At 45.6% G+C, this 16,879-nt stretch overlaps 2 protein-coding genes across 5 annotated transcripts; both read right to left on the bottom strand.

Annotated features, from left to right (window-relative positions):
• Positions 1–70: 70 nt before the first annotated feature.
• Positions 71–14,669, bottom strand: nsd1a (nuclear receptor binding SET domain protein 1a). 3 transcript variants are annotated; one of them, XM_040016543.1, is made up of 24 exons: positions 14,058–14,669; positions 13,342–13,590; positions 11,917–12,782; positions 11,431–11,572; positions 11,112–11,284; positions 9,236–11,027; positions 9,025–9,140; positions 7,853–8,072; positions 7,645–7,748; positions 7,481–7,540; positions 7,187–7,381; positions 6,998–7,090; positions 6,765–6,888; positions 6,483–6,683; positions 4,630–4,809; positions 3,775–3,931; positions 3,477–3,682; positions 3,280–3,392; positions 2,918–3,187; positions 2,705–2,821; positions 2,452–2,593; positions 2,217–2,323; positions 1,905–2,109; positions 71–1,609 (listed from the first exon to the last, which is right to left on the bottom strand). In XM_040016543.1, the coding sequence occupies exons 3-24, from the start codon at positions 12,763–12,765 to the stop codon at positions 834–836; spliced, it is 6,342 nt and encodes a 2,113-aa protein (XP_039872477.1). In that variant the 5' UTR covers positions 12,766–12,782; positions 13,342–13,590; positions 14,058–14,669; the 3' UTR covers positions 71–833. The 3 variants fall into 3 exon arrangements, with proteins under 3 accessions (XP_039872477.1, XP_039872478.1, XP_039872479.1); XM_040016544.1 differs by lacking the exon at positions 14,058–14,669 and adding an exon at positions 13,761–14,051; XM_040016545.1 differs by lacking the exon at positions 14,058–14,669 and having other exon boundaries at positions 7,853–8,069; positions 13,342–13,748.
• A 115-nt stretch (positions 14,670–14,784) lies between these two features.
• si:ch1073-44g3.1 (UPF0461 protein C5orf24 homolog) lies at positions 14,785–16,745 on the bottom strand. 2 transcript variants are annotated; one of them, XM_040016554.1, is made up of 2 exons: positions 16,488–16,745; positions 14,785–16,324 (listed from the first exon to the last, which is right to left on the bottom strand). In XM_040016554.1, the coding sequence occupies exon 2, from the start codon at positions 16,241–16,243 to the stop codon at positions 15,497–15,499; it is 747 nt and encodes a 248-aa protein (XP_039872488.1). In that variant the 5' UTR covers positions 16,244–16,324; positions 16,488–16,745; the 3' UTR covers positions 14,785–15,496. The 2 variants fall into 2 exon arrangements, with proteins under 2 accessions (XP_039872488.1, XP_039872489.1); XM_040016555.1 differs by having other exon boundaries at positions 14,785–16,219; positions 16,488–16,743.
• Between the last annotated feature and the right edge of the window lie 134 nt (positions 16,746–16,879).

The raw sequence follows: 16,879 nt of genomic DNA, 5'->3' as shown, positions 1-16,879 counted from the left end.
AGTATAAAAGATGCTTCAGAAAAGGTTCTTCTTGTTACATGTGGACAGATCCTTGGATACTGAGATCCAGTAAGTACAAGGATTTTATTCTAATTTAGTCAGTGCAACAGCAGCAGCGGTTATAAAACCAACACTGGCAACATCTGTGATTCATGTTTAGGTTGTGAGAAGATGACGCTTTTGTCTTTTATTTCTCTGTGCCAAAGCTCCTGAGCTGTGAGCTACTTGTTGTCAAATAAAAGAAACTGGGGTAGTTTTTGTTGTGAGAAGATCATTTATAGCAAGAAGACTCCAGTGGGTTCATTTCTGCATTCGTCACAAGCACCAGGCAGGTACTCCCTCTGCCTAACTGTAACACGGACATGTGAGAACAATGTTTTGAGGACTCCTCTGATTGGAAAGACAAAGTTAAGACAGTAACAACAACATAAGATGCCCTTAAGATGACAGTTTGGTCAGGTGACGCTTCCCACCTTTTTTCTTATAATCCAAACAGTTTTTGTTTTTTTCTTTAAAAAAAAAAAAAAAAAAAAAAAAAAAAAAAAGGCCAAAAAATGTAAACATTGTTAAGAGAAACAACAAGAGAACAAAACAGCACCAGACACATACATATCAACAGAAGTAGAAAGGGGCTGAGTGAAGCAGCCGTCGAAGCCTTAGCACCAGTACTCATCCCTGCTGTCAGTCCAGCGGTGTGCAGATGAGAAGGCAATGTTGTACCAAAGTGAAGGCAGTGTTGCATTCAAGTAGGTACCAAAATATGAAACTCTTTCAGGCCTTTCAATGTCTACTGAGTTTTGCTGCTGAGATATAAGGAAGGACAGGATGAACAGTCACTTGTCATCATCCTCCACTCTCCCCCAGTCCTCCGAGTCCTCGCCCTCCACCTCTCCGTCGTCTTCCTCCACATAATCACCCCAAGTGTCATACTCGTCCCCGCCCTCGTCCTCCTCCTCCTCATCCTCTGGCAGATTTCCTCCATACAGTGGCTCATCCTCCTCGTCCTCTACTATCTCCATCTCCTCCATATCGTTCTCTTCCTCATCGCCCTCTTCTTCTTCTTCGTCGTCTTCTTCATCGTCATCTTCCACACCGTCCACGTCCAACCCGCACACCTCCCCATCCTCCACCTCCCCGTCCTCTCTCTCTGCCTCAGAGGAGGCAGGAGTAGGGAGAGCTTTCTCGTCAGTTCTGCCCATGAGGTAGGACCTGCCAGAGGGGACGAAGCTTGAGGTAGCAGTCTTGGTGTTGATGTAGAGACGAGGAGGAGGCGCTTGCCTCGATGAAGTCGCTTGGCTGGCCGGGGCAGAGACGGGAGCGGAAGGACCCACTCGTCTGGTGACTGGGACGAAAGAAGGGGCGACGGGCGCATCAACAGCCCCGGGCCTCATGGAGGTCGTGTTGGGCATGTATTCGCGTATCTCCCCTGGCTCTAGCGGGTCGGGCCCACAGGGGTCGTGCTCGCTGCAGGACAACTTGCCGTCCAGCTTGGAGATGAAGAGCATGCCTTCTCTGTGCTCCTTACAGTACGAGTTGGGGCACATCTCACAGAATGAAGCCGCCTCTTTGCCACATACGTCACACTGGTGCCATGGACACTCCCATCGGCCTGCAGACAAATCAAATGTGGAATGAATACAATAAACATGCGCAAATAGTACGATTTTTGACTCACAAATAGCTAACAAAAATATAATAATTAACATTTCTCTTCAAGTTCACGTTCATCAAAACTACATTTTATTTTTGCCTTTTTTGGAGAACCTTCACCTCAGAAACCACCCAGTCACCTCTGTTTGCTCCATGCATGCTTGAGGATATTCAAACCCCCTGAGAGCTTGATGTAAAAAACGATTGGCTACACACGGCTATCATATTGTGTGCTCTCCTTAAAGTCTACTTGCCTGCAGGCCTCTTGGCCAGGTTGAGGCAGTCAGCATGATAGACCTTTGGGCAGCCCGGCTTCTTACAGGAAACTATCTGACCCCCGTCACCACAGCTGAAGCACTCATCTTCCCTCTCCTTGGTCACCTCTTGCTTGGTCTTCTTCTTCATAGTACCCTTCCGTTTTCCTTCCTTAGGTTTCATTTTCTCAGCTGCTGGCTGGTTCTATACGAGGACGAGGAACAGGAAGGTCACAAGGCAGCTCTTCTTGTAAGTGCGGTCAGAGGATCATTTAACTGAAGGTAAAGTTGTGAATAAATATAAAGTTTTACCTTTGGCCGGACACCCAGGAAACCACTACAGTTGGGTGCTCCACATTTACAGGCGGTCTTCCCATTGCCACGACACTCCAGGTTGTAGTTGAAAGTCAGCTCCTCACCTAAAGTAGTTGTTGCATTAGATCGGATGTGTAATTAAAATAATCTGGATGATCTTGTTCAATACAACCCTCCCCTCCTAAAAATTAAAAAAAAATTAAATAACCCCAAAACAAAAAAACTATCAAACCTTTTGGGATGTCTTGTAAAGCAAACAGCCCCACTCTGGTGTCCCCATTCACAGTCCACTTCTGAGTCTCACAGTTTGGCTGGCAGCTGTGGTTCATGAAGCGAGCCTGGTTGCCTTTGGGCCCCGCATCAATGATGCGATCCTGGAGTGAAAAAAAAGCGCAAATCAGTGTGGACACGTCATCCAATCTGCACTGTTAATCAAGCGTGCCGCGTTCAGGCTGCATCTGTTGGTATTTGACTCAGATACTTACTTTGTCCAGTGTAAGCATGTAGAAGTTGCAGATGTCATTCTCCTGAGCGTGCCTGATCCTGGCGCGGCATTCTTCTTCATCTATCACCTCGCCCACGTATTCACTGATAAACGCTCCCTGGGAGAGACAAAAAGAGACGGAGAAACCGAGGAATGAGTAAAATGTGGTTACAGCTGAAGCGATCAATGCTGGCTTGATTCACTTCCGACCCACCTTCCTGATGTCCGAGAAGCCACGCAAACCCCAGCCGCAGGACAGAGTCCTGAAAATCTCCACAGGTGTGTACTGGCGCTTTGTGAAAGATTGATTTTGGCATCGGTCCCCTGCCGCGCACACCTGAGGGTGACACTCGTACATCAGCATACGGTTAATGCACTCAGAGTCGATGCCGCACGGGTTCTCGTCAAGCGCCTTGCAGTTACATCGTGGAACCTCCGAGAGGTCAGCGGTGATAATCTGCACCTTCCCAATCGGCCGGTTTACCTAAGAAACAGAGACAGGGGTGAGATTTTAACAGCACTCGTCAGTTAACTGCTCTGCCATTGGCTAGATGAGCACAGATGTACACACGGTACCCTAATGTGTCTGTATGGAGGAGGCTTCTTGTCATTCTTTCTGTCCTCCTGAAGCTGCTTCAGCTCCTTTTCTGCCTGAAGCTCTTTGAACCGCTCGGCCGCTTCGTTCAGTGCTACAAAGAGACACACGATCTTTACTATTAAACATGCACCTTACACCAAGAATCAAGATGCACTCAGCAACCTTAAGCACGCACCCTTTTTGTACACTGCATCTGCACCCTTGCCCATTTTTTCTATATTGTGAGTATCGCCCTCCATGTAGGGAAACACTCTGGCCTGGTATGTCCACACGAAATCTTTGGAGCCAAAGAACTGCACAGGGAACTCTCCCACCTCATGTTTCATCCTTAGGATGTTATTTGGGACCTCTTTGGTCAGGCAGACTTCAGCAGGCCACCACCTGAAGAGAAACAGCGGGTTTCAGAAATACAAATATGGCTCCAGTAGTTGTTAGCCAGAGCCTCTGTGTGATTGCCAGTGTTGTTAACCTACCTGTAACGCCCCCACTTGACCCACAGGATGTCCTTAATACGGGGCTTCTTTCCAGCTTTGCAGTCGTTGCAGAACCAGCTACCCTGTGGCATCTCCATATTCAAGCATTCCCGATGGAAAGCAGCAGGACAGGCTTCACAGCACAGCAGACTGCCCCCTAGAAACGCAACCCATGAGTGATTAGGGAGCTTTTTTATAACACGCCATAATATGGCCTGCAACAGTCCGTAGTTATGTTTTGAACAGTGATTACAAGGTCACACGGGCCTGCAAATTTTCTTCTAAGTTGGTAAGGGAGAACAGTCCATATCACATGTAAGCATTTGTGAGGTAAAGCAAGCAAATAAACACCAAGCTGAATATTTATCATCAGCGGTAAGCTAATTCAGTAACTGACTTATTATAGTGCCACTACAAGTGACACTAATCAGTACAAATGTAGATACTCAGGACTAAATGAGGTGAGTCGGTGTATTTAAATGAGATCAGTGGCACTAATTTAAATCAGTGTCAGAAATAAGAGCATTAAACATTAACATGTGACTTCAGCAGTCAAACTGTGTGTTTTTATAGCTGCTGGGTTTCAGAGGCAGATTTGTGAGTAGAGACAAGAAACAGAAGTACATTTATAGATCCATTTGCCAAGTGGGAGCATTTAAGTGGAAAATGGGAGAGAGCATAAAAATAATTTGGAGCGCATTATGTTGAATTGAATAATAAAGCCCGGCGCTGAACAGCTGCCTTTCTTTGTGTGTGTTTTTTGTTTAACATATGAACAGTGGAGGTCTGTTAAAAGCTCATATTTTAATCCTGAACTCACTTTTACATATGCACACGCTACAAGACTGCGCTCACCTTCAGAGCAGACAAAGCACCAGCTAACGTTGATGTGCTCGTGGTTCTTGCAGCCTTTGCGAGGAGTGAAGTGGTTCGGACAGAGGAAGCTGTTGTTCGCCAGCACCAAGCTGCCCGCTGCCATGCAGTTGTCGTTGCCGTGATAGGCGACGGGACAGCGAACGCATCGAGCCAACCGACCTGAGAGGAAGTGAGAGGAAGCACGGCTTAATTCAGGCAAACAAAACAACACATACCATTTATGGAGCAATTTTAAAACCCTTTCCCTCCAAATGTTGTCCCTGGATTTGGAACATAAGACTCAGTCTTACAGGATTATTAAGAGAGATCGTAGTACAAAGCACATGGAAGGAGTCACGTCAGTCCACTGAATTAAAACTCTGCATTACATGCCAAAATCCTGCACAGTCAGTATTTTATGAAGCCACTTTAAACTGCTAAAAATCAAGGATTATGATGTACACTTGGTACTGTAGGTGAGGCTGTAAGTGTCAAAAAATCTCAGTCTAAGTGCCAAATTTCACATGACACACGAGCAATGAATCACATACTCGAGTGTCAGCCTGTGCTTATGCAAAGACACTGAGTCATTCATAAGAAAAAGCTTAATCACAGAAACAAATCCTGATATCTCCAGGCATGAAATTCAAAGCCCTTAAATAATCCAGAGTTCAAAAGAGGCCATCAATATTCAAAGTAACAAGTGACATGCAAACAAAGACTGTGTCCAGAATCACGTAACCTGTTGCTCTTATTTAAGAAACAAGAATCCTTCCTGTGGTTGGGGAGCCTCAAGATTAGAGCAGCAAGGTGAAACTGTAGGGCCTCTAAAACCCTGCAGTCACAGCAGGGTTTGAGTTTGGAAAGGATTCAGTTTGTAAGAGATTTAACACTACGTGCTTAGATCATGTTTAAAAGGGCAGAATCTTTATTTTTTTATTTATTTTAGATGTTTTCTAGTCTAATCTGCCCTTACTTTGTTTGAGTGTATCACGTGGTTTGTATGCTGAGATCAACCCTCTGCATTTCCATTCATGCAGCCACCTTTTTATAGATGTTTACAATGACGCGCCTGCCTCGTCGAGTGTGCTCTTGACTCGGCTAGATGTTCTGAAAAGATGGTTTTTAACCGAGGAAAGAATTCTGCAATCATCCACTTCATTCGTTCTCTTTAGTCCTCATGGGTCCTTTTTTCTTGGTTGGGCAGTGCACGTAAGTGCGTTCCTTCTTTTTAAGAATAACCCAAGGTGTTGTTGATGCGCTCACTGCTAAAGTTTCTGCTATTTCTGCTATGAATCCAAGACTTCTTTTACTTGCATCAACACCTCTTTGGACTGGATGCAAATTTTTAATAATAAACCACGGTGAAAATGAAGGAATAACTATCAGCCAGCTGGAGATCTACTTTTAAGCACATTTTCGTGGGCTGTTTAAAAGCCACTTTAAGCTGCTCCCCTATTCACAAGGGTCTGGCCACAGCGGGTAGCTCCATGTGTGATTTGGCAAATTTGAACATCTGATGCTCTTCCTGAGCAACCACAAAATGGATTTTTGTCTCCTCCCGGGAAACAAATGACTGCAGTTACTAACCAGACTGATTCTAGTTGTTAAACCTTCCTAATTAAAGGTAAAACACTACACTTTAAATAAATCTTTACTGCTCTATTTTTAATTCACTGTCCTGTTAAAAAACCTCACATGTCACCTAGTTGAAGTCTTGCAAAAAACGACCCTGGTTCCAGCAAAATCTTAAAACATACTAACATAGAAGCATCTTGTGGTGTATGGTAGGCCTAACTTGGATGAGGAGAAAGTAGATGGCTGGTTGGATCAAAGCCAGCAGTGGCGCTCACCTTTAGAGCTGCAGATGTTGAGGGGATTGGTAATGTGGCAGGACAGGCACACATGCAGGGGGCAGCGGAAGCCTTTGTTGTGAGGCTGGGTGGCCGAGTAGGCCATTATACAGTCCGTGTGGTAGAATTTCCCACACAGCGGGATTATGCAGCGCTTCACCCCATCTCCGGACTTCTTACACACGAAGCACGCGTGAACGCCTGAGAGGATCATTAACAACCAGAAGAATTAAACTCAGGTATGCCGTAGCGTGCATTTTTTGTGCTTTCAGGCGTACCCACCAGCGTTGCATTCGCGACAGAGGAATTTTCCCTTCGGAGGCGCCGACAGGCCAATGCACTGTAGGTGAAAAGCTCCGTAACAGTGGCCTTCACACACCAACAGGTCTCCCGTCCTCTCACACACCTGCTCAAACACACGGAGGAAGAGGCCCGACTAATGATTTACTGCTCCCAAATACAGGGAATGCGCCACAAATCAGAAAATCTAGACTTTCTGATAGACTCCCTCTCACCTGACAGACACTCTCCTTCAAGGACGCAGCTCCTATTTTGCCTTTTACATCCACCTGTGAGGACAGACTGTCATTCCAGCCGGCCGGCAGCACCTACGGAGGTAGTTGTTAGTCAAGTGCTGCTCGTAAAATGAAATACCACAGGTGGACGACCAATAACTCAGCAGCTTATCAGCACGACATACATACCTCGGCCTTGGGAGTTAGTGTTCCAGTGTTTTGTTTCTCCTCGGTGCTGCAGGCCTCCACCTCAGCCTCCTGCTTAGGGGTCTTGGATCCTTTGGGGCTTGGAGATCTGCTCTCTGGGGGCTTGGAGGCAGCAGAAGCAGCAGCAGGAGAAGAGGATGTGCTGAACATGGGCTTGTCGTTCTTCACAAATCCCAACTATCCAATATGATGAGATTTTTTTTATGATTAATTCTAGTATAATATTGTTTGGTGTTATACGAGAATCAGAGAAACCACATCACGAGGTTTTAGTACCTGTCTTTTCTTCACCAACACCTTCACCTCTGACGTAATTGCACTGTGACGTTTTTGCTCCTGTAGAACAAAAAAATACTTTCAGTGCTACTACAGAGCGCTCACAGAAAAAGCTTTTGTCCCCATCACAAACGCTCCTAGCTACCTAATGTCATCTCAGTTACCTTCTTCTTTGCAGGAGCAGCAGGCACCTCTTCTATGTTACAGTCCAGCACCTTGTGCGACAGCTTTCTCGGCCTCTTTCTTTCTTGGATTAATAATTCCGTCTCTGGAGTAAAACGATTCAGTATTGCATATTTTAAAATAGCGTCTAAGAGACAGGAAAAATAGTTGATGTTGTAAATACACCGGTTACGCTGTTAGCTTATTTACCTGGTTCAGGAGGTAGATCAGTTTCCTCTGGGGTGTCTGGGTCAAAGGGGGGCTGTGTCGTGACTGAAGCTACCGAAGGTGCTGCAGGAGAAAGCTCGTCCTGAGACGGACTCTTTTCCAACTGTGCCGGAGCCTCGGCGGGCTCGTCTGATGGAGAGGCTGGGGTAACAGTCTCTGACGTGATGCTGAGGTCGTGGAGTGCTGCAATCCCTGAAGTCTGCTGAATGTACACATTGACAACAAAGCACTGCTGAAATCCATCACATAAGAGGTTTTAAACAAAACACGGGGCAATCGTTTCCGTGCACTGTGGCGGCAACATGTTCCAGCAACATGTAGCAGCCATAGCTGTTATTTATCAAATTTGTTTCTACAATTACATCTTATTATCACTCAACCCAAAAAACCTTAAATGTCAAAACAATAGGCTGATGTATCAAGGCATAATCAGAATGATGTTATTGCCTGATTTGAAAGCAATTCACTTTATTTACTTTATTTAATTCTGGCAAAGTACAAAGAGATATGCTTTATGTCTACTGAGTGGGTAATTCTAGATGGGTCAACCGGATAAACAGAAACATCTGTCTTTTTAAAATGTGTGTGAATATACAGAAAAGCAAAAAGGCTACAGCTATACCTTATATTGTATTGTATGTGCACAATATATACAGAATGCACATTTCTTAAACATGCCTTTAAGGACAATATATGCTGTAAGCTAGAGGTCCTTAGGGACCGCTTCCAGGGAACAAAACTTTCCAAGGACCTCATAATCCTCACACCAATCCAGCTGGTTGGAGCTTAGCATCAGATGAGTATGTGAACGGGCTTAAATATTAACAGCTGGAGGTGATTTCATGACAGATTGTTTTCTATTGTCCCAGTGATAAAGCGGGAGGGAGTTATGGACACAATCTGCTTGTTTTATTGGTGTAAATTGTTCCCATCTCTAAAGATTCACTTTTAAATGATACCGCACAAAATTCATGCTTTAAAGCATGAATTTTGCTTTAAAGCAGGCCCCTGTGGATATACTGCGTGGAGCCTTAGGGTGTCAACAAACTCAACACTAAAGACTGTACAGTTAGCACTTGGGTTGTATTTATAGCTTGAAAGAGGCTGCTTACTTCCATTTTTATTAAAAGGAAAATGAATCATACATTTCTTACCATTTGGGAAGATTCTGACAAGTGCTTCTTTGATCTCTTTTTTGGGGCAAATATTTGTTCGTACTCCTCGGTCGACTCCAACAGACGTTTGGTGGGTTTCCGGAGGCGTTTGTTCTCTAAATAAAAATAGGAGAATAATAAATTATGTATCATTTACTTACTGATTTTACCAGCTCTGGAGATGAAGCTCAAAAGGAGCGCTTTGTCTTACCGGCTGAGCTGCTTCCGTCGGACAAATGCGAGTCGCTCTCCGTGCACTTCTCAGCCCCCGGTTCAAGATCTGGTGATGCCATCATCTCATCAGACGCCTCACTCAGGAGTTCACCCTTCCTCTCGGCAGCCTCCTCAACCACCTGCCAGCGCTTCTTTGGAGCCAACATGGCTTCTGAGTTGTTATCGAGGTAGCTGGTGGAAGGATCGGCAGCAACAACAGGAACCGATCCAGAATCGGCCAAATCGGCATGGCCGCTAACAAACTCCCTGCCGTAAGCCATGTCGGCCAGGTCGGAGGAAAGGCCAGATATGCTAAGTTTAAGTTTGGCGGGTAACCTTTGTTTCCTACGTTGCTTTTCTGAGCTTCCAGGCGGAGTACGAACAGGAGAGTCTTCACAGTGGTTGGTGTCAGTTCCCGTGATGCCTTTAGTCCTAATCTTTGTCCTTTCCTCTGTCCTGTGGGGTATTGTGGATTTGCGTGACTTGCCATTTTCAAGTTTGACCCCATGAGTTAATCCCTCACAAGAACCATTGGGAGTGTCAACATCTGTGGAAGCAGGGATCACTAGGGGTTCCTCTTTGATTAGGGCAGGTGATGGAGGGATTGTCAGCGGTTTGCCTTCTTTTTCCCTGGTATCATGCAGGTCTTTCAGAAGCATCAGGAAAGTACTGAATTTATAATTGGAATCAGTACGAAATGCAGCAGTTTCAGAGTCACTGCTGTCCTCCTTTGCAAGAGATTTAAACTTTATTTCCTGGATATCTGGAAAGGAATCCATCGGTGACAGGGACAAGGACTGAGAAGTGGTTGTGATATCCCTGACAGTGCTTTCTGTCTTGATCTTAACAGGTTGCAAAGTGGACTCAGTCGTGACCACACACTTGGACTTAATCCATGAGCCATTACGAATTAGCTTCTTATCAAGCTTCCTTGCACGCCTTTTTGGAGAGCTGTGGTTTACAGACAGTGATACACTGCAGGAGGATTCCCGAGTAGGAGACATTTCAGTGTTCATGGAAGCATTAGTAGGTGTATTAGCAGGAGACTCATCAGCAGAGGCTTCTGCTGAGAAGTGGCTCGTGGCCACTGCATCTTTGAAATCGGTCTCTTCCTCCGCCTGCAGAGCCCTCGTCATCAGGCCACTGCTGGCAGGAAGATCCACCGAGGTCTTTTCACTTTCAACACAGCTGTCCAACCTCTGGCCAGAATTTGTGTTTTTTGATGTCCTTTTGTTTTTTAAGCTGCTAAATGAGTCTGCACCCCGGCTCACTTTTTCTGTACTCTTTTTAGCCTTTGTTGAACTTTTTTCTCTTTGGACCTCTATACTGTGTACTGGAGACAGCGCTGTGCGTTTCGGTCGATGCAGCATCGGAACTGAATCCAGGTCAGCATAAGGCGAGTCCTTCGGCTCTTCTTTCAGTGCACGCGGTGCTGTGTGAAGCTGGCCTGTGGAGGATTCCTTTGATCCACTAACTATATGACCAAATATGTCTGACAGACACTTCTTTTTCTTCTTCTGAGCTTTATTGTTATTGCCTTGATTTGTAGAGTTTTTGATGAGATGGTGCTCGTTTCCATTGGAGGCTGTAGAAGATGCTGGAGGTTCACTGGAGTCCACAGAGACAGACGGGCTCTTGTGTCCCTTCTCATTAGGGAGCGGGCTGGGTATACGTTCATCTCCTTTGACCGACACTGACAGCACAGTTTCACTTTTCCTTTGCCGACCCGGGAGCAGATACTCAGCTTCTGCTACACTGACTTTCCACGCAGTCAGCAAACTTTTGGGTATCTGCAGAGAAGTAATATAGTTATTGAAATATTGTTCACAGTGAGCAAACAAAAGATTTTCAAAGATTCACTTCACAAATTATACCGTATACTTGTAGTCTTTCTCCTTCTGCTTCCCTCGCCGCCTGAGAACAGGAAGGTCTTCAAACTGATGGCCTCCTTCAAAAGGTAGAATAACGTTCCCTGGGACCCAGGAAGACTCTATAATCTCGCCAATCGTTTCCAAGAAATACATCCGGCAAGGACGAGGACTGGGAACTGGATCAAAATGTTTTTTTAAAAAGAAGAAAGAGCAGTGTGAACTTTGACACACACTACAATGCCGTCAACAAACTATCAACAAAACAGTCAAGTTGTGTGAAACGGATTTGTGTCAAATAATCAGTATTTACATCAAATCTCACCTTTCATCTTAGTGTGAATCCCCTGGTCCAGGTCGCTTGTGACCTGACAGGGCCACCACGGCCGTCTGTTGAATTTTGCCCACACCAAATCCCCTTCCAAGTATTTCACTGCAGGAAGAGGCCTTTTCTTTGGGCTGTTGGACTAATCATTACAAGAAAAACACAATAATAAGTGATACATGCAGCATTATTTTTTTTCTGTATCAAATCAAAATTCTTGTCATGTATAATGACAAGAATAGATGATATCTGCTTTTGAATTCTAATGGTGATGACAAAACATCACATTGATTGCTTTGCTGGCCTCAGATTTGAACTGTTTTCTACTCTTTTGGGTCAAATTTTAAAGCTTGGAAGATGGCGTACGTGCATATTGGTGGCTCAGGGTAGTTAAGCTATGCTTGATTATAACATAGCCACATAAACTTGTGTGGATTTGGTTGTACAGAAGTTGCAAAGTTTGTATCTCAAGAGTTTTATACTCACATTAGAGTTGGTGCCACCTGGTGAGATAAGTCCTGGGTCAACGGGGGAGAGAAGTTCACCATCACTGTCAGATTCCTCACCCAAACTCCACCCATCTCTCATGGAGATGTCTGGCAGCGCGCTGGGGCTTAGTGTAGGGTTGAGCTCAGATATAGTTTTGGACATTAGATTAAAGACTGTAGGTTTGTATGTTCTTTTATCCACCCCTGAGTCGCATGTGGTCTTACACTCTGTAACAGTTCGATCCTGACTCGGCTGTGGGGAGTGGCCAAAAGGCGCGAGTTCCTCGCCGCTGTCCCCCTCCTCATCGTCCCCCTTTACATCGCTGCTGTCGAATAGTGTGGACTCAAAATGCAGGCATCCGTTTGGAATGGGGGAACAGCGCTCGAAGCTGTCAGGACTGTGTAGGAAGAAACCATTTCTGCTCATGTCCGGCAGAGTCCCAACAGGCTCCATGTCATTGTTGCCCGGAGAAGGAGGCAACTGGACAGTTGGCGCCTCAAACTCATCATCGTCGTCGTCGCTAATTGGGCTTGCACAGAGCAAGTTGTTCCGAGGATGAAGGTCCCTTTCTGGGTCAGGTTTGTTGATCGCAGTGTTCAGGTCGTAGGGCCTCCTCAAAGAACTGTAGCTTTTAGATCGGTTAGTCTGATTGTACCCTAGTAAAGCGGGTTGTTTGAGGCTGGAGGATGGCAGCTGCACAGTTGATGACTGGTCTGATCCTCGCTTCACAATGCCACATTGGTTTCCATAGGAAGTGCTCACAGGGCCATTGTGGGGCCTCAGCTCTGGCGGGCCTGAGCCAAACACTGAGCCTACCCTAAGACCCGGTCTGTATGACTGCTTCATGTTGTCATGCCTACATCCTGTCAAATGAAACACAGGCAGGGTTAGACAAGGTAAACGTGCCATAGAAGTTTCTCTCTAAATACACTCCTGTGGGCTTATAGAGATGTGTAAACAAAGTGGCTTGTACAGTGATAAATATCAGAAGCATATCCATGAAGGTCCAGCCATGGCCAGTGCGCGCGTACACACACATACACAGGCACCCACACACACACGCCGATAAGCCGACATTGCATGGCCTCCATTCTAGAGGCCAGTCGTACGGCACAAGACAAAACACAGAAAACAACCGTGCTCACACACTTCATTCACAAACTATTAGAAAATAACAGCGCTTTGTCTGCTAAATGTGGGTCACCCCGGCGATCGCTGACTTGTACAGTCAATGGAGGAGCGCTGAAGCTGTAGTAGAGGAGGTGACACTGAGCCATCACAGAAACAGTCAGTGGCTCACACAAACAAGCTACAGCCGCACACCGACATAGGAAGCTACTATTAACTCACGAAAAAAAGGTCTGATCGGCACTACAAGTTCACCGCACTATCAACACGTGGAAAAAAAGGCGAAAAACCCACCGTTTGGAGGTCGGTCATCGCGAAGCCAGCAGCTGCTCTTTGATAATGTGGCACCAGGCGAGTGTTTCTCTCGGTTTGTGAAAGCAGATCTCCACAATCCCAGCTGCAGCAGCACTAGTAGTAGGCCAAGGCACGGCTCTCATTCTCGCTTCATCAGCGTCGGCCCTCTTAAAAAATGTCACCTTAAATAAAAAATAACAGCCGACTGCTCCATTACGCCGCAACGTCTTCAGTGAGCCACAACCGGTCCTGTAACAGCCACAGCAGTTTATTTACTACATGGTTATTATTATTATTTTTTGCCTGCTTGTCGATGTGCCCCTGGTTATGTTAAAACAAGCCCAGGCTGTGTGTTGGTGAGCAGTAACCAATCCGCAATGCTACCCAACCCCCCGTCTGTAGAGGGCCGTGACACTCACCCTCCGCGTGCACGCGTGCACACACTGGCGAGCACGGACGCACGACAAACACGCACGCTCACACGCGTGCACACCCAGGTGAAGTTTGCAGTAGTTATTGGTATGTAGTAATCGTAAATGAAGGCAACGGATTTCTAAGTAGTTTGTCCCGTTTCTGCTGTAACCCCCCTCCACCTTCAGTCCTATTGTTTAACTTTCCTAGTTGATGCAGGCCTGTGTGCGGGTGTGTGTGCCTGTGTGTGTGTAGGAGGAGAAAGATCGACCATATAGGAAAGAAGAAAAAAAAAGACTGCACACCGATAATAACCACACGGCCTTTCCGGTCAAATCACACTCTCCGCGCGCCATGTTGGCTCTCCACGGAGCGCTGACATGAGGAAACAGGCCGCCAGGCGCTCAGGAAAGCACGATCGAGAGTTGAGGCATTGAGCATATGAACGGGTTTCTTTCTTTCTTTCTTTTGGTTTCCTGTGATTAAAAAAAATCTGTCGGCGTCCGTTTTCAGCCCGCCGGCACGTAACTTTGATGGTTTGTTGCGTGTCTTGTTGCTCTAACTGAAGCAGATCCACAAACGCGCAAACTCAAACAGAGAAGCACAAAAGGCTCGCTGCAGTGGGCCAGTCCTCAGATCAAAGAGCGTGCAGTTACATGCCGACTTGTCAGCAGAGCAGCTACCCTCTGCCGGCTTTTAAAATGTTTAATATCATACACTGTGGTATGTTTATGTCTCCAATAGCGGTGTACTTCTATATTTTGGTGAATTATCATGTACAGAACACAAAGATTGAAGACGCAGCTCACATCATGGCGGCTTCACCCAAAAAAACATGACCTATAGTTTTTTTAACCTCTTCTTCTGTCACGTACCTGGTAAAAACACGCCCAAAAAGTAAGATCATAAACGTCGGTACGCCCTAAATTAGTCTAACAAGGTGTAAATAAAGGTATTATGATAAAGTGAGTGTCATGTCACAGGACTCAAGCCCCCTTGTGTCCAGAGCAAGAATTACAAGTGACAGGAAACTGTGAAAAAGACGATTTCTTTCTTTTATTTTGGTTTCACATACAGGAAATCATTATTATTATTACATATGCCACAAAGCATTAGTCGTTTCCCCCTCTACTGATCAGTCTAACATACATGCACAAGTGGGAGTGCTTATCGAGTGACTGTGGATATGGAAACAGGCTGTTACAATACATGATGCAAACTATATTTACAAAGTGCAGAAACAAAGGGGGTATTATGCTTTAAGCTTTACCAGTTTGAGTCAATAAAAACGTACCGCAGGGCTCCTGCTTTCCTGAATTGTATCACAAAATAAACCACATAATAGACAAGCGGACAAAACACAAAGGACGACTACATGGTTACATATTTATGCTCGGGAAAGATTTGGTTTCATTAATTCTTTTTTGTTCTAAAATGTATATGCATGTAGAAAATGTCACACAAACAAACATATTCATGTCTTAGAACAGAGTAAGAGAACATGTCACAATTCAGAGGAATACATCAGGTCTGAACCACTAACTATACTGACTGGTGTTATTTCATGTGCATGCACCTCTGCCACACTGGAGCAACATATTTGTGATTCAGCTGTTTATTAGGAAAGGATGATGAGAATGCCAATCACTGTACAATGAAAACTTAGAACCACTGTAAATGATAAAACAAACAACTTTTTCTCCCAGCATACATGAAATGCCACAATTCCTTCTAGTCCTCTTCTTCATGCAACCAAATGTTTTTCAAACACTGGGGAAGCAGCTGCAGAATTTATCTCTGTGGTTTCATCCACTTTATTGCTACCGTGCTCACAAAGTTCTCTTTTCTCCATCATGGTGTATGGAAAAGATGAAACATCACAGCTAGTGAAGTCCAGCTTCTTGGGAGCACTGCAGTTGCTAAAGTCCAGCTTGCTGGTGCCGTCACATCCGAATTCTAGCTTCTTGAGGCGAGTGAGGCTCTTGATGCTGCCAGGCGGTCTCCCAGGGCTCACCTTATATCCTGCAGCTTTGGTGGTTCCAAGGGGCCTACCTGGGCTTGTCTTGAAACCGGCTGCTCTAGTTGTCCCAAGTGGACGCCCAGTACTTGTACGGTACCCAGCTGACTTTGTGGTCCCCGATGGCCTCCCTCTCCGCCCTGACTTCGCTGTGCCCTTCTTTTTCTTAGAGCCCTCAGGCCCTAGAGCTTCACCGGCTCTGATTCTCACCGCCTGTGGCTGGAAGTCATTCTGGGTGTCTTGTAACTGGCACGCCATGGCTTTATGCATGCCCTGTGGCAAAGGGGCAAGGCCGGCGAGGGACAGCTGCAAACCAGGGTTTGTCGGAGAGGGGTAGAATTTGTTGGACTGTGTACTACATAAATCAAAGTGGCTGCCTGGATGACAGTCCTCTGTTAGTGCACTCATGCAATAGTCACTGCTGCTGGTGGTCACTTGGTGCATCATTTTCTGTTGGGGTACATAGAAATACATGAGCTAGAAAAGCCACGTGTTTTACTGACAATCCAGTTTTTAGTAGCTGACTTCTAGTGGCTCAAACAGGCCTTTTTAGCACTGCAACACAAAACAAACAAAGATAAGTGATGTCCGAAATAAACATGTTCAAACAGAGTCATAGTTTGCAAAAATGCACGGCATGCATAACAATAAATTTAAATGATTACTGGATTACTAGATCGCCGAACTACTCAAAGAGCGAAAGATGAACAGTTCGTACCTCATTTGTTGGTGGACGTTGGAGTGGAAAGGGTTAATTTCGACTCGTCTACACTTCCTCTCCCTGACGGCCACAACATCTTTGTGAAGGCGCTGCACAAACTACGCCCTGGCGTCTGCGAGTGTTGTCTCGAAGCGGGTCTGCTGCATATTTCAACGCTCAGTTAATCCTCTACGCAGAGGTTTGGATGAGAGTGGCAGCCATTTTCACCCAGAAAAAAAACAGAAAAGGAAAAAAAAAAATTAAACCAGCAGACAACAACTGCGCATGCGCAATAAAAGCGTTCAAGAAACGTAGGGACCGATCCGTGTGACGTAATGGGTTTCTGTAGAATCGGAAAAGTATCAAAAATGTATCTAGTAGTGAAGCATGGAACTGTGGTAGCCATGGAA

Source organism: Simochromis diagramma, unplaced genomic scaffold, assembly GCF_900408965.1.
Source record: "Simochromis diagramma unplaced genomic scaffold, fSimDia1.1 OVJJ01000685.1, whole genome shotgun sequence".
NCBI classification, from domain to species: domain Eukaryota; kingdom Metazoa; phylum Chordata; class Actinopteri; order Cichliformes; family Cichlidae; genus Simochromis; species Simochromis diagramma.
This window is presented reverse-complemented; position numbering and strand designations above follow the sequence as displayed.